This window comes from Cavia porcellus, unplaced genomic scaffold (genome assembly GCF_034190915.1).
Source record: "Cavia porcellus strain 051 isolate PalLab524CR breed Dunkin Hartley unplaced genomic scaffold, mCavPor4.1 scaffold_31, whole genome shotgun sequence".
Classification (NCBI taxonomy): Eukaryota; Metazoa; Chordata; class Mammalia; order Rodentia; family Caviidae; genus Cavia; species Cavia porcellus.
The window spans coordinates 23542448-23558552 of NW_026947514.1; the positions used below are offsets into that span (position 1 = coordinate 23542448).

Consider the following 16105-nt stretch of genomic DNA (forward strand, 5'->3'; position numbering starts at 1 on the left):
ATACCATGCTTCTTTTCAGGTATTTTAGAAGTGAGTTTTCTTATAAACACCCTATGGATTTCAGAGGATTCAAAAAGGAGGAAAACAAGAGATAGTTGTTAATTTTTTATTCCTCTCCTTGTTATTTTTATTTTTGTGTCATATACTAATAATATATAAGAGTAATAGCAATTTACATAATTTACAAGAAAAATGTAGCTAGTTTGGAGACATTCTCAGAATCTTTTTATTTTAGAAGTACAAAATCAAAAGATGTTTGGCAATCTTGCCTCATAGGTTGTTATTAAAATTTCTCAGTCATTCTAGTACTTCTCTTAAACTATTCTCTTTTTTAATTCCATATTTCTACCTTAACTTTAGGCTTTAAAATAACCCACACTACTGGAATGTCTGATAGAAAATATCTTAGTGTTTAAGATAACACCATAGATTTCTCAAAAAGCCTCAGCAAAGGAAATGAGACATTTGACTCATCAAATACATTAGTCAGGAACTAATACACAAAAGTATTTGGCTGAATTAAAAAAAAATTCACATAGCAATTACTGCATATTTTGCAATTCCCAAGCTAAGCCTCTCATAGGCTCGGAATAAAAATGTAACCATGCAGGATTCTAAGGATGCATGTTAAAAAGAGGTTTCAGGACTACAAAGAGTTCACCTTCTGGGTGGCAAGACATTCTGTCTTCATCATGAAAGGTGGAAGCAGTGCAAGCTATCATTCATAATACAAAGCTATTAAGACATGACATAAGAAAGTTCATGACAATTACTAACACTGGGGTATAGCCCTGCTGCTGGGCTTGTGCAGCTCCTATTTGCCATGTTAGTTCCCCCATGTAGAGATGAAAGGAAACACATGGTCCAGTTCACAGTGGGTCTTAAACTTGAGCATTGTGTCACACAAGTTTCATTAAAATGGCAAATCAGGACAGCTTCTTTCAAAGGATAAAAGCTTTTGAGAAGTCCACAGGGTTCCCTGACCAAATAGCTCTCACCAGACAATGGACTAGTAATTCAATTGTATTCATGATTCAGAAACACATGGAAAGCTTTCCCTTGAAAGGCAGCAGAATAGGAAAAACTTGAGGAAAGCACAAAAAATTTTTGCATGTTGATTGAACCTGAAGACAAAGCCTTTTCCATGCCTGTTCCTTTCCCCACTAACTCTATATTTTAACCATTTCCAAAAGAACAGCCTGAATGCCTCATTCAAATGAAACACTTGCCCAGTAACTTTGAATAATTCTCCTGGTTCTTAGTAGCCACTGCACTTTATATATGCATTAACTTGTGCAAATGATAATGTTTGCTTTAGTACTTTATTGCATTATCCCCTGCTTATGTAATCTTCTAATCATTTCAAGTTTTTACTATTTATCATCAAAGATCAAATGCTTGCTGGTAGAGATTACGTAACATGCTTTGGATAGGTTCTTTATGCACTGAATTTATGGTGTAGATCAGAGAAAGAAAATTCTGATCTGATTTGAATTGCATACACCATTTTTGTATCCATATTTTTCAAAATGGTGTGGGGTGGTGATTTCCAACCCAGAGTGTGAGAATATGACTTTGCATGGCCAAGTAAGCAGAAGTAAAGCTTTCTCAATTCTCAAAGCTTGCTCAGGAATCAAATACAGAGGAAATTACAGGTTATTTCCAAATTTCTTTGAATTTGATCCTAATTTGTATTTAGGAGTAAATACCATGTAGAATAAGATAATTCAGGAAGACATCATCCCACAGCCATCCAAGGACATTTGCTGGGCACCAGCAGAACACTCAACGACTTTGCTTTGCATTATTCTGACACTGAATCTGTACCTCCTCTTTAGGCTGAAATCGCCAGCCTTCTGCATCCTGTCTCAGGCTCCATCCTGCTTTACTCTACTTGCCCCCATTTTGGAGGGGACTGGCCATCGTTTTCCTCTTTCAGGTCCACTTAAACACAGTGATGATCAGGGTGCTGTCCCAAGTAGGCTGTATCTGGATCTCTTGGTGAAAAAGCTCATTTCCAAGCCTTGCCCAGATGCAAAAACTCAGGACCAAAGATCTGAGATGTAAGGAACTTCCCAGTGGTCCTGCAACTTCCCACAGTCCGGGACCCATCCCTATCTTCAAATCCCTTTGCTCTTTTTGGACTCACAACTTTTTCATCTCTCATGTATATTTTCAAATGACTCATTCATTTTTATTCCTAAGAATTTACTTGTAAAATTTACCAACATAAGCTCATATAAACAGATTTTTACTTGAAACCATGCATTTTTCCAAGTGGGTTGGAGTGGTACTGAGACCACATTTCTTCCTTTGCTTCACAGCCACATTCCATGTCATCAGATATTGAAAAAAAGAACTCTCTTATGTTCCCAAACTTAGGTAGAGTTTGTGTTAAATAAGAGCTTTGATTAGACTAGAACATTTTGTAGATGACAATTTCACTTCAAATGGCTGCAATACATTATGTATGAAGAGTATATTTTATGTTAGTGTACTGAAAGTATATATTTCATGCAGCTATCAATGTCTCAAGACAAAAAGAAAAAGAAAGAAACATGTTCTGCTGGTAGAAGTTTCAAGAACATTTCTCATTGCACATCAATTGTTGTAAGATTGTTTTGTTCAAATCAGACAATGAATATAACAATTGATGTGATTTACATAGCACTTACTATGTGCCATACACTGCATTAAATATTTCAGTTATTTATAAATCTCTGTAAACACATAACAAACTAATAAAATTTACTAATCAGAATAATATGATCAGCTTCTCCATAAGAAAATTCAGAATTTCAAATTTAAGTAATAGATCGTCAGTTGAATAAGAAGGCAAAGATTCTGGAAAGTAAACTGAGGCAAAGAAAAAATATATATATACATTTGAGTTCTTACAGATAACAAGCAAGCAAGGTGAGGTCCCAAACCCAAAATTGTTCATTCTGTATCCCACCAGTGTATCCTCTTAAGGATATGGGTAAGCCAGCTGGGAGGATATGTTTGCAGTACCATCAGATTAAAAAAAGGAATTTAAATAGGGAATTTCCAAATACAACCCAAACAGAGGACACTCTAAGAACTGAAATATGTTTACAAAGAAAATGTTGAAATGCCACTTCAATTCAAAATTCAAATGAAAATAAACGGAAGGGCTAGTTGTTGTTCAACTGAATGAATAAAATCTATATCAAATATATATGCATATAACCACATCTTAAAGAACAGTCACATATTTTCTAAAATACTCTCCCAAACTAAATATTAGATATTCTAAGATAACACAAATCTTGGGAATTAAATATATAGAGTCCTTATATATATGTATTTCTTTTTCCTCATCACCATTAGTATTGATAGTTTAAAATGCATGAAGGCCTTAGGAAAGTCTTGTGCAAGGATGGTGAACAGCATTTTGTATTTGATGTGTGACCCGTGTTCACAAACATAATCATCTTCATTACTGAGAAAAGATGGTGACTTATCTTTGTGTAGAGAAGAACGTAAAAAGGCAACTGAAGAATGTCTGAAAATATTACTAAATAAGTTGTCATAATGTTAGTACTTTGGTTTCTATCTCCCAGTTCTGGTATTATTTCATTGAAAAACAAAACTGTGTTTCTTTCTTTCTTGTGGGGGATTGTTCGTTTGTTTTTAAAGACGATAATGTGGTGGCTGTGAGAAGTTTCCCATCACTCATGAATCTGAGACTGGTTTTGTATTTAAGAACTGCCCCAGGCTGTCACTTCATGGCTCAGCCATCTCAGCAGCACATGCACCCTGATTTAGTCAGCTCCTCTTCACATTCTAGAAAATCAAAAGTTGACAGAGTATCTCGTACATGTACTTCCTTGAAATAGAAGTTCTACATGAAGCATATAGCATACTGGTACCAAAAAGTATGTCACCTATACTAAACACATACTCAAATGTCCCAATTTTAAATGTATAAAGATTACTAAACCAGCTCCAGCGTTTGTCTTAAAGGCCGAGCCTAAGAACTCTCACTGATTAGAAAGGCAGGGGACACTTATCAAACTTGTTCAGTTGCTTATCTTTCTCTTTCAAGGGGGAGTTTAAAAGCTCACACACCCAGAGTGCTGATGAAGATGATAATATCTTACATTAGTGGTCATTTCAATGACGCCTTAACTCTCCTCAATCTCTTCAACTCTTTCATTATACTAGATATAAAATAGGTATAAAATGATCACACGCATTGGTTAACCCTCAAATGTCTTCATGAGTCTTTATCTCCAATAGCCTTTGATCAGTGGTATATAATTAATAACTAGCATGGCATGGAGAAAAATTAATTTGCAACATGTTGATTTAGTAGTGTAAAGTGCTCCCACTACTGCCAATTTCAAACCATAACGTGTTGCATCATGTCAACCAGCTTGCAATATTCCTGAAAATCCTTGTGCTGGTGCCAGCACAGCACTGTCCTCAATGGCTAATGAACTGAAAAGCATAATTACACCATAAGCAGAAAGTGATTTACTCATGGGACATTTGCTTGATGGTGGAGAGGCAGGAGTCCATGTGTGCCCCAGTTAGGGTGTTTGCTGGAGTTGAGAGGATGACTGGTATCAGAATGTTTTCTACATCTCTACTGTCTTTTCAGGAATGCCTGGGTCATTCAGGCCCAATAATGGGGTCACTTTGTTTTTAAAAACTTTGGGCAAGCCTACCTAAGTCATTAGGCTTCCTGGCCAGCTTTCTCTTTTTTTTTTTTTTTTTTTTTTTTAGCACTGATGTAGTTAATGGGAGGTATGGGGGCATCCAGAGGCCTTGCTTAACAAAAAGAAGGTAACTTAAATACTTTAATTAGCATTGTGTAAGTATCATCAAGAAATTCTTAAAATACTAGTGATAAGAAAATTGTCTGCTATGAAGTCCAAATTGAGGACACTAAGATATTCTTTGATTTCTGCTTTGGGATTTTGGAAGCTATAAGGTGTAGTGAGGATAGTCTTTACAATCAGTTTCATCTATTAAGCAACATGACTTTGGCCTGACAACATAAACTCTGGACCTCAGTTTCTCTGACTTCATAATGGAAATATAAATTGTTATAATTGCTACTAACCACTTAGACTCACACACTCAAGTTCATCTGCTTGCTACTCACAAAATCAAAGAACACTATATATTTGAGTAAAAAGAAAAGATTTATTTAAAGCTAGCTTGAGGAGGTAGAGGGGGCTGATTGCCACAATCACTATATTAGTGTTTACAGCTGGGCAAGGAACAGGGCGGGGGAAGCAGAGAGAGATCATGCAGCTTTTACATTTGCTTTATCTCTTTTAGCCATCTTCAACTCATTTCTTCTTTCTTGCAAAAACCATACCAGGCTCCTGGTCTCCTGATGCTGGCATTTGCATACTCTCTCACTTTTGGGGGGCTAGAGAGAAGAGAGCAGTATCTCTATGCACACAATAGGAGAAAGCTTGAGATTTATTTTATAGTGTCAGTGACACTACCTCCCATGGTATGAGGATTAAATGTTATAATACATGCAAAGCTTATAAAGTCACCCATGAAATTGATGAAGATATCTACATATATAGAGCATTGTCACATAAAATCATGATCACAGTTGAGACATAATATGCCAAATACTTAGCATGTGCTTATACCAAGCAATCTTTCAATAAGCAGTATTAATAGTACTGCTAGGGGAAAAAAAAAATCTTCTCTCCATGTGCTAGTTCGGTGTTTTAAGTAGTGAGGAGTCCAAAAACAAGACAAATTAAGATGATGTAGAGATTAGGGTGCAGTGTGAACCTGATTGGCTTTGGAATCTGCCAGGCAATTGATGGAACCTACTTCTGTGTCTGGGTAGGATTTAGAAGCACGATCTTCTAAACTATGACCCATATTTCCTACGGCACTGTACCTTTGCTCTGTGTTCCAGCAACTATGAACTAAGCAACTCTGTTCCACCACGATCTTTTGCCGTGATGTTTCTATCTTGGAGCCAGCTGTCTATGGACTGAGTCCTCTTGAAACACAGTCTAATTAAACCTTTTCTCCTTCAAATTGTGGATGTTGGATATTATGTCCCAGTAACAGAACAACTGACTAACACAGATAATTGATAACAGAGAAGGGTGGGGGGGTTGTTGCTGTGACTACGCCCAATCATGTGGTTTAGAAGACTTTGGAATTGGTTTGTGGAAAGAGTTTGGAAAGGCTTGGAGATGTGGGCTAAAGGAGTCTTAGTATAATTCAAAAACAAATTGATGGTGATTCTGGTAAGGTCTCCAAAGACCAAAATGTTAATAGGAATGTGGACAATAAAGGCTATTTTCAGGAAGTTTCCTTTGGGAATGAGGACTTCATTGGCAACTGGACAAAAGGCTGTGTGTGTTACCTTAAGCCAAAAGAACTGTCTGCATTTCGAATTTAGGAGAAAGTGAGGTTAAAGGAGGTGGGCGATACAGAAGAAATTCAAAGGCAGTTGAACAGTCAGAGTGTAGCACAGATATGACTGACTGCTCTTAGCCAGATATATACTAAGAATGGGGGAGGACAGAGCAGAAAAATTGTTTAAAAATTTAAATTTTGGCCCAAAGAAATAATATATAAGACTGGGGCCATAGGAGGCGTGACTATTGAAGTGATTAGTGCCTTTTAAAGATAAATCGGGTCCATGGTACAGAGATAAGAAAAATATCTTGAGAGTATCTCAGAAATCACCAAGATCTGATTTACTGCTGGCTCAAGGGTACAAAAGTATGACCCTTTTTTATTTGAGATGACAGCCCCCAGACACACTGCTTGTAAAGGGACTCCTAGGTAACTGTATCCTAGGAATTCATTTCTCTCTGTTCAGCCGTCAAGATATTCAAAGGTCACTGGAACCATGTTGCAAGTGGTGTGGGCTGCTGCTCCCATGATAGAACATGATACTACTTTTACTGAGCAGTAAAGTAAAGGAGACTTTCACCTTCATCCCCCAGGCAAACAGTCTCTGAGAGAGTAGTGCATGAAGCCATGTGAATGAAGCCAATGTTATAGTGGAGAGCCCAACAAGTTGGACATGTTGCAAATGTAGAAACCTATCAATCATGGGCAGAGCCAAGAAAAAGCCAGGCCATAAAGGTAAAGGCACCCAAGCCCTTTATAAGTCATGTCTCACCATCATGTTGCTTAGATGCCAGACATGAAAATTATAGAATTCAACGTTTCCCCTGTGGATGTCAGTGTTGCTTTGGTCCAATTCTATTTTAGATCCCTATTTGGAATGAGAATGTTTTGCCATGCCATTTTACCTTGGGAGTATATAAATTGTTTTTTGTTGTTGTTGTTGTTGTTTTTGTTTTTGTTTTTGTTTTTTTTTAATTTCACAGCTGGGGATTTAGCTCAGTGGCATAAGCACAGAGATTTCACAGTTAAGCACCTTGAGTCTCAGAAAAGACTTGGACTCGCACATCTGACAAATGATGATACTGCTGTGACTTTGGGAAAGGAATTCTCATTTTTGTTTTTTTTTCAGTTGTGTGCAGAATAGTTCTATTATTTTAGGTGAAGTTATGAACGTACTATTCTTTATTGGAAGATTAAGTATGCTTTAAGAAGATACACTGGGATATAAAGTGCATGATGGGTGGGATATGGCAATTACAGTGAAATCTCAACTGATTGGCTTTGGAATTCACCCAAGTGATCTGATTGGTGGAGCACACTGCTGGGTGTGCCTTAGGGTCTCTGTCTGGTCCCTTTCCCCTTCGTCTCTGGCACTGTACCCATGTTCTGCTTTACAACTCCAATAAACTAAGCAGCTTTGCTTTGACACAGCCTTCCTCCCTGTTTCTGCCTTACAGTCAGCAAACCATGGACTGAATCCCCTTAAAACAAGAACCATATTAAACCTCTCATCTTTTAATTGATGGATGTTGGGTAATGTGTATCAGCCATGGCAACACTGATTAATATATGCAGTAAGCCATATTTACGCAGTTCTCCTGAGGTAAACCTTGCTCATGCAATGTTGAAGAAAAAGTGCTGGAACCACTGTGGGATGTTCAAATTAATTCCTCTCCTTTTTTATTATTTCCCATATGGCAAACCATTTTGGGGGAACTGATTTCTATTATGTCAAGTACTACATTACATTACATAAAATATAATGAAAAATGTGATTCAGCTTTTAGCTTTGGAGAAAATGAGATGGAAAACTAGCTACATTCCTCACAACAAAGTTGGAGAATTAAATTTTCATCTGCCTACTAAGGGTTGACAACAATTTGAAACTAAAATGCATTATACAAATCTTGAGGTTTTCATGACATTTAAACTGGATACGCTGAATGCCTCAAAATAGTCAGCAGTCATCCCAGGTTTAATCAATCCCAAGTCCCCCACCTGCTGGTCCTCCATTTGGGCACCTGTTCCACTTGCATTTCTAGGAAAGAAATAATTTGATTCTAGAAGTAAAACCTACAAAGCAAAGTTATAATGAAAAGTGAGGAGAAATTATTCTGATTAGTCACCTAACTGATGAAGAGCTGTTCTTTTATCCCTCAGAGCTTATGTTACACTCCTCAATTTTAAAAGGTAAAACTTGCTGTTTGCTTCATAGTTCTGTACTTCTTTCTAGATGGGCAAGCACTTAGTCAGCATTCTCTGCCCAGAAATACATCACTTGAAAGTCAAAAGTAAATTAGAAGATTATATTTAATTGTTATATCAAAATTGTCATTCTATTCAAGGAAAATTGGTACAAAGACTGCATCTCTAATCCAGGCAGTGTCCCCCAGTGCCTCAGGAAATACTCTAGATACCTCTGTTTCCACAAACTCTTCCAGCTTGGAGAGTTCAGTCTAACATGAAATCAAGAGTCACTGAGGTTCTTCCAGAGCATCTTCTGCATAATGTGTAAGTATATATGCTTTTAGAGAGAATATACATCAGCAGGGAAGCACAGAGCAAACAGGAGAGGGACTCCTTTTCATTCTAGGCCCTGGAGGTTTCATCTGAGAGAACATTTTTCCCTCCTTGGTATGGTAAAGTAACAGCCTTTAAGGCCATGTCTCTTCTCTCTGTCATAACCACACTGCTTTCCTGCTAACTCTGATCTCTACTTACAGCTTCTGTCCTTTTCATCTATTCTCCACCCTGGATGTAGAATGATTTCATATAATTAAAATGTAACTCAAGTCTCTTTCCCCTTTATAGCATCCATAGGGTGAGCCCAACTCTTACAGAACAAGTCTTCCATCATCTGTCTCCATGATTGCCCAGTTTCATCTTCTAGCCCACATTCATGGGCACATTACTTCAGCACAACTGACCTTCTTATGGCTCTCCAGGCCAGTCAAGCTCTTATCCATGCTTCCTCAGCTCAACCTTCTGAAACACTTGCCCTTCATACACCTCTCAAACTCTGCCTGAGCAACACTGTGTGAGCATCCAAGTTAGCCATTCTCCACTCACAGTGTCCAACTGTCCTCCTCCATACTCACATGGCAAATGCATGTCTGAAGTGTATCTGTTGGCTGATCTACTGACTTATTTGAGGTCAATGACTGTATTGCTGAGTCCATACTACCTAGCCAAGTACCGGATACTTTGTATCAGCCACTAAGTTAAATGACATTCTGTTCCTGCTAATGTAAATAACACAATCACTGGTGAAATTTTAAAACAATTAAAGAACCACCACTCAACTACACAATAATGGAAGGATTCAACCTACTGACTTAACAAGATGCTTCTTTATCTCACCAGGGCATTTCCTTCTGAATTTTCTTCTGAATATGATTGTCTCTGTGTTTCTGTCTGCCTCCTTTCTTTGTTTATGTTCTACCACCCTTCTCACTGAATGCTAATTTTTGCTACAGGTTACATGAAAAAGCCACCAAATGAGTGATAGCCTATATCCCAATGTCAGAAAAACAAAAACTGAAAGCTTTTCCATCCTAAAGCTTATTTGCCATAATACAAGGAAAGAGTAAGATGAACCAAAATAATTTAAAAAATAGCAGCTCCTGCCATAAACAGATTGTCACATTATTACAAGAATTGAAGAAAGCCTATGATAGCAGAGTAATAACTTAAAATTTATCCTGATGAGTAGACTCCTTCTCAAAAAAGAAATTTAGGATAATCAAAAGCATCCTGATGCCAAGTCTGTGCTTATATTTTGGTAAACAATTTACTTTTTATTAGAGCATGACAGTTATACACAACAATGGGTTTCATTTGGTAAACAATTTATAATAGGAATAGAGATCAATCACTTCTGATGTGATTGTCACAAACTAGTTCTCATTTAGATGGGATTGAAGATTATTTTGGCATGCCTGACGTTTGTATGTGAGGGGCTCTGTGTTAGGTGACAGAATCTCAAAGTCCATGTAGTTCTTACTCCCAAGAACAGCAAAGCTGAGAAGGCTATGAAGCTGTGCAGTTTGTGCTATTAAATCTGATCCTACAGAGTTCAACCATCTTGAGTTGTCTTATACTATAGATCAAACCCTGCCTCCTTGCCCTCTCCTCCATTTATGGAGTACTATGTAATGGACCTTTCTTTGACAACTGAACATTTAAAAAAAACACCATTACAAAGAGCAACTTACATACTTTGAAACTAAGTATTACTGTAAAACTTCCTCAGACTTTAGAGTATTAGTTCAGTGTATGCCTTTTTTCTCAAGGATTATAGTATACCTCGGAATTTTCTCAGAAGTGGTCAACATAAAAGAGGTACAGATAGTCAGAGGACTAGAGAAGGGCCTTAGTAGTTGATGTCTTCCAGAGAGATAGATGCTTGTACTGGTTACCTACATGGCATATAATAATAAATCAAAGAAAAGTAAATGATCTCTTAGATAAAAAGTCATTCTTTTATGGGGTTTTTGCCTTACCCACTTCAATATTTGCTGATTTCAAACTCTGGAAGGGGCTATCTGAGGGTCAGTCTGAAGATAGCAACATGGCTGTGCTGTACCTTGCCATTCTGAGTCAAGGAGCCCTGGCCCAACAAGCCCAGTGGATCATTAGGGACTTTACAAGGTGTCTCCCTGAAGGGGAGAAGGGGCAGTTTTGGCAGCAAATATCCACTGACTCCTCACAGAGAGGTATTTTATTGGGTATTTGGAATAAAACTGAACAATCTTATTCTTCCCCCCAAGAGTGCCTTTTCTTAGATTACATAACAGGAAACTGAAGTGCTTGACCAGAATTCCCAACAGGAAATACAAATCTCTGGAATGTTTCAGTGACATTAATATCTCCCAAGAGCCTAAAAATATTGCTTTCAAATGAGTTAAGAGAAAATGATACACTCTTTCACAAGGCCCAAGCATTTAAATATGCTGCTTTAGGAAATGACCTTCCTGACCTGGAAAATAATATATTAAGAACTCAAGAGCACCCCTCTTTTTTCTTCTTCAAATTGCTGCCTTCTAACCGTGGTGAATAAATCCAAAAGTGTCAGATCCCTTGTGTCACCACTTGGGGAGGTTTAATCATTTCCTCAGAATGGACTGATGTGTTTGTGAGTAGCCACAGTATAAGATGCTGTCAAAATGAGGTTTCCTTCGGAGCGTTATTCACCATGCATTGACATGAGCTGTCTGTCACCTTTTCAGAAGAACACTGGTTTCAGCCCCCTCCCCACAATGGCTGCTGTCTAAGAGGCGTGACAGCTTGAAGCCCTCGGAAATGAAGATATCAAAGGTTACACAGGGCATCTTTCAGTCCAAAGTGATAAGGGAACAAGAGCCTTCTCTACCTTGCAGGTCAGCTTTGGTCAACGCAACTTTGTTAGCAAAAGAACAGAAAAAGCGAAAACAATAACCAGAGGTTAGTAAGAGGTAGAGTAAACCAGGGTAACATCACAGTAATGAAAACACAGGCTGCATAACCAACATCACTCAAACAGACGAAGGAGTGCTCTACCGGTTCACCAGGGACAGCACAGACAAGGAGACACAGGGACGCACAGACCAGGGGTACAGCAGGCCTCCGCAGAGCCAAGTCAGCAGAGCAGGGACAGGGAAATAACAGACTTGACAAAGCACAAGCAACAGGTGACAACAGCCTTCCCACATTTACACAGCCAATCCGGAGGCAGATGGTCCAGTAAGAAGGGTGGTGCATGGTCAGACTGGAAGACACGTGTGCACAATCAGACCGAGCCCACAAAAATAATTCTGAGCATGTTGGAGTCTTGCATGGAAGAGTCCCTTGAGAATACCCATCTCTCCCCTCCACCCCCGCACCCTTCTTCTGATGCCATGGAGAAACATGACACCAGAATAGAGCATTCTATCGAGGTGACTTATTTAAGGATACCAAAGAGCTCAGTTTATTGAATTGATAAGAAAGGAACCAAACCCAAATATTTGTGGGCAAAAAGGCATCAGACCATTGTCCTTGTCATTCATTTACTCCAGTCTCAAAATGAAGCACATGTGTTTCTCTCAGATGTTTACCATCTGTGGTGATGGAATAGCAGTTTTAGACAATAATGTCTTGGTCTTGCAACAAAGGGACCTCAGGAGAGGAAGAGATATTTACCAGCCAAACATTAAATCAGGCATTATTTTAAGATAACCATGCTCAAGCAGAGAAGTCAAAAGTCACAGATAGTTGTTGGCTGGGAAATTCATTTAACTTCTATATTTTATACTCTGCAACATATTAGACATACAATTAAAATCTATTTCAAGATACATTTGGTCTCAAAAATTGAGAGCCAAAGAAGAGTGAATTAATAATTTTAAATAATAACTTTAGGCCCTTTTGCTTTTTTATGTCCTGCCATGCCCAGATATAATAGAGAAAATGACACATTTATTACTTAGGGAACTTAAAATGTCATTTTCAATGACTTTCACAAGAACATATGTGATGTCTTGGTCTATGTACCCTAAATATGTGATAATGAAGCATATTCACCATTTTAAAGAGATCCAGGCCCTTGCTTTTTGATAAAAAAACCTCACCCCATAATTGTTCACTATTCTGCACATACAAATAATAAATCAAGAAATATCCTGAGGTTCTCACACTGCCTAATACCCAGAGGATCTCTTGGAAGTCACATGCTGTGTACAAAAAGATTGCAATTGGAATGATATCTCTCTGCAGCAGTCTTTCCAAGGTTCAAGGCCTTTAATTTCCCTCCCCACTGTCTCCCACCACATCATTTCCACAGAAGCCTAAAAAGCTCCTGGGATCCTTTACAAGGACTTATTCACAATGGTGCAAACTTTCAATGACAGTAATTTATACCTTAACCCACTTTTGGGCCATTTTTCTTAGCTACTTAGGCTAATTATCCAAGTCATTTGTGTACAATAAACAAGGACCTTCTTCTCTGGGCACTCATCCTCCACTTCATCCCACCCAGAAGGGCAGTGGTAATGCTCAATCGTAATTATCTCCATGGCAATAGAGTGCAGTGTTATTAGGCCCATGGGATTTGCTATGGCTTTGGATGGAAGAGCCATCAAGACACAATATCTGGCTTTGACAATCATTTGTACTTTCAGGAAGTTCGGAACTCACCATAATGCATGTGATGAGTCCTGGAAAATTGTACACAGAGCTGCAGGTCAGGAGAGCAGCATTTCCCCCAATTTGGTGGGTAATTTCCTTTTTCCAATGTTCCTTACTGCTTCTCTCTAAGCTGTCTTAGATGGAGTCCATTTCCCACTTTATACTATACATTTTATGGAAGTTAATCTAGAGTTCCTTTTAATCCAAAACTATATTTGTATTTCTTCTTATCCCAATTTACATATTCTATAGAGCTGTACTTCAAATACAGTGGCCAGAAACACATATGCCTATAGAGTGCATTAAACAAGACAATGTTGCTTGAATTGAGATGTGTTGCAAGTATAAAAGGCCCAATTGGTTCTTAGGGCCCAATATGATAAAGAGACTAGAATATATTTATTGATAATTTTGCAACAATTACACATTGAAATGACAATTTGGGGATAATTTTGGTTAGGTAAAATAAAATATTAAAACAAAATTAATTTTATCTGTCACATTATATCATTCTAAATATTAGGAAATTTAAATTACATATGTGATTTATATTTCATTTCTTTTTCCAGTTGAATGAGCCTGTGCATTTCTATTTTAATTGCTGATTCCCAAGCTTCTGTCCCCTGTACACACACAGACCACATTTGGCCAACAGAATGTGAGAAGTGTTTCTGACTAAAGGAGAATTGGCATAAGGCCCTAGAGGTGAGCACTTTCATGCTAATACAGCATAGGCAGCTGAGTCCTAGGCAGAGGGACACAGTTGTCCTAATGACAAGTCAGTCTGTGAAGCTGATGAGAAGCTTTCACTACAATGTGCAGTACGGTAGTCAAAGAACTCAGATGGAGCTGGTTAGCAACAGGAGTGGTCCATGAAGCGGAACACAGGGGATGAATGAGCTCATTAAATGTGGTAAATTAACAAGGGATACAAGAAATGCACCACACTGCATAAACAAAGGACGATGAAGCTCAACCAGAGGGATGAATACCTATATCCTAGTGACTCTTTGGGCAACCTCTCTGCCTTTCAATTAGGTTGAGTCACCTATTAAGCCATCTGGAGGCTACCAGGGAACGTGGAATGTGTTCACTGCTGCTCTCTGCTGGCAAAACTAGATTGTTTTTACTGTAAAAGACTTTTATCATTGACTTGTGAAATTCAGTTAATATCTCAAAGAAGAGTAGAACATCTACAGAAACAGACTAAGCATGGTTTGCTATGCTGTGTGGGTGGGCATGCAATGCTATTGATGTCTCACATGAGATAATATTTGTAAACAACAAACCTATGTTTATCTAGTACCTACTATGCATCAGGCATTATATCTGATTAATTTATATTAACTTTCAAGATAAATAATACTGCTCCACATTACAGGAAAACAAAAAAGAAAAAGAAGGATGTTATAGCCCAGAGAGGTTAAGCATCCTTCCAAATAGCACACCTAGCTATTACTTAGACTTGAACACAGGTCTTTCTAACATTGAGGTCCACTACACCAAAAAAAGGAACTGCTTAGCAATGCCTGATACCTAGTAAGCACTTAATAAAGATCAGGTTCTTTCCATCATCATGACATTCTGACATCATTTCCCTATCTCCTTCTAGATTTACATTACATAATGCAGTTGCATTTAGCCAAAACAAAAAGCACTTTTTAAAAGGTGACATAAATATGAAGTCCGTGCTTTGCTGCCCACCTTGTGTCAGAGCATTAACAAAAGTCTCTGAAGCCTTTTGGCCATTCTGGAAGCAAAAGCACAAATTGGGAGAAGTCTGATGTCAGTGCCAAGCAAGGTTCTTTACTGGCAAGTATGTGATCTTGGAAAACATCTGCCAGCATACACTCCTAGAGCCTGTGGCACATGTCCTGACATACTCCACCAGTGACGGAAGACACAAATGACAATGCATCATCGGATGGCAAATGGGAATGAGAGAGGGTTGGTAAACTGAGGATAGGGACACTGGCAGAGGCAGCAAAGAGGCTTGGTGCTTGCGACAAGGCCATAGCTTAAAATAAAGAAAGGCTGTACCTTCGCAGCCACGTTCAATCTGCCCACTGCGATGGAGGGCATCATTGATGAGGTCAGGCAGGCGCCCATTCAAGTCCACCGAAGCCAGGCAGCCCTGAAAGCCATCGCGGGACGCCACTAGTTTTGGAAGGTTGCTGTACATGCCTTGAGCCAGGCCGGCCATGTACAGGTCACCTAGGAAGGAAAGAGGATGGTAGAGGCCAAGTAAATAACAGCACATTAGATAATGCAGTAAATAATAACAGAGGGCGCAACCAACACCACGTTAACATCAGAATTTTTAAATTGCAACGAGAAGAAAACCAATATTTATTATAAGTCATTCATTACAGATACATCTCACAAATTTAAATCATTGTATCAGCCCTATAGAGTAGGTATTATCCACACAGTATGATGAAGATTAACAATGTTTTTGACCAAACAACCATTTGCTGAGTACTTTTTGTATGCTTATTACAAATAATATGTTGTGGATTTTGCACATATGGCATCAAAACTGCTAATGACTCATACACAGAGTAAAAAATACTACCTGTTTTGAAAA

General features: G+C 38.3%; 1 protein-coding gene across 45 annotated transcripts in view; it reads right to left on the bottom strand.

Moving 5' to 3' along the window:
- Nucleotides 1-16105, bottom strand: part of Nrxn3 (neurexin 3) — a 1541537-nt gene that overhangs the window by 764129 nt on the left and 761303 nt on the right. For 25 of the 45 annotated variants that reach the window (XM_063240973.1, XM_063240972.1, XM_063240946.1 and 22 more), the window contains 2 exons: nucleotides 15559-15732; nucleotides 11747-11773 (listed from right to left, as the gene is read on the bottom strand). In XM_063240973.1, coding sequence (XP_063097043.1) covers nucleotides 11747-11773; nucleotides 15559-15732 — 201 coding nt within the window. The remainder of the gene's footprint in view (nucleotides 1-11746; nucleotides 11774-15558; nucleotides 15733-16105) is intronic. The other 20 variants (XM_063240987.1, XM_063240986.1, XM_063240985.1 and 17 more) reach the window with 1 other exon arrangement.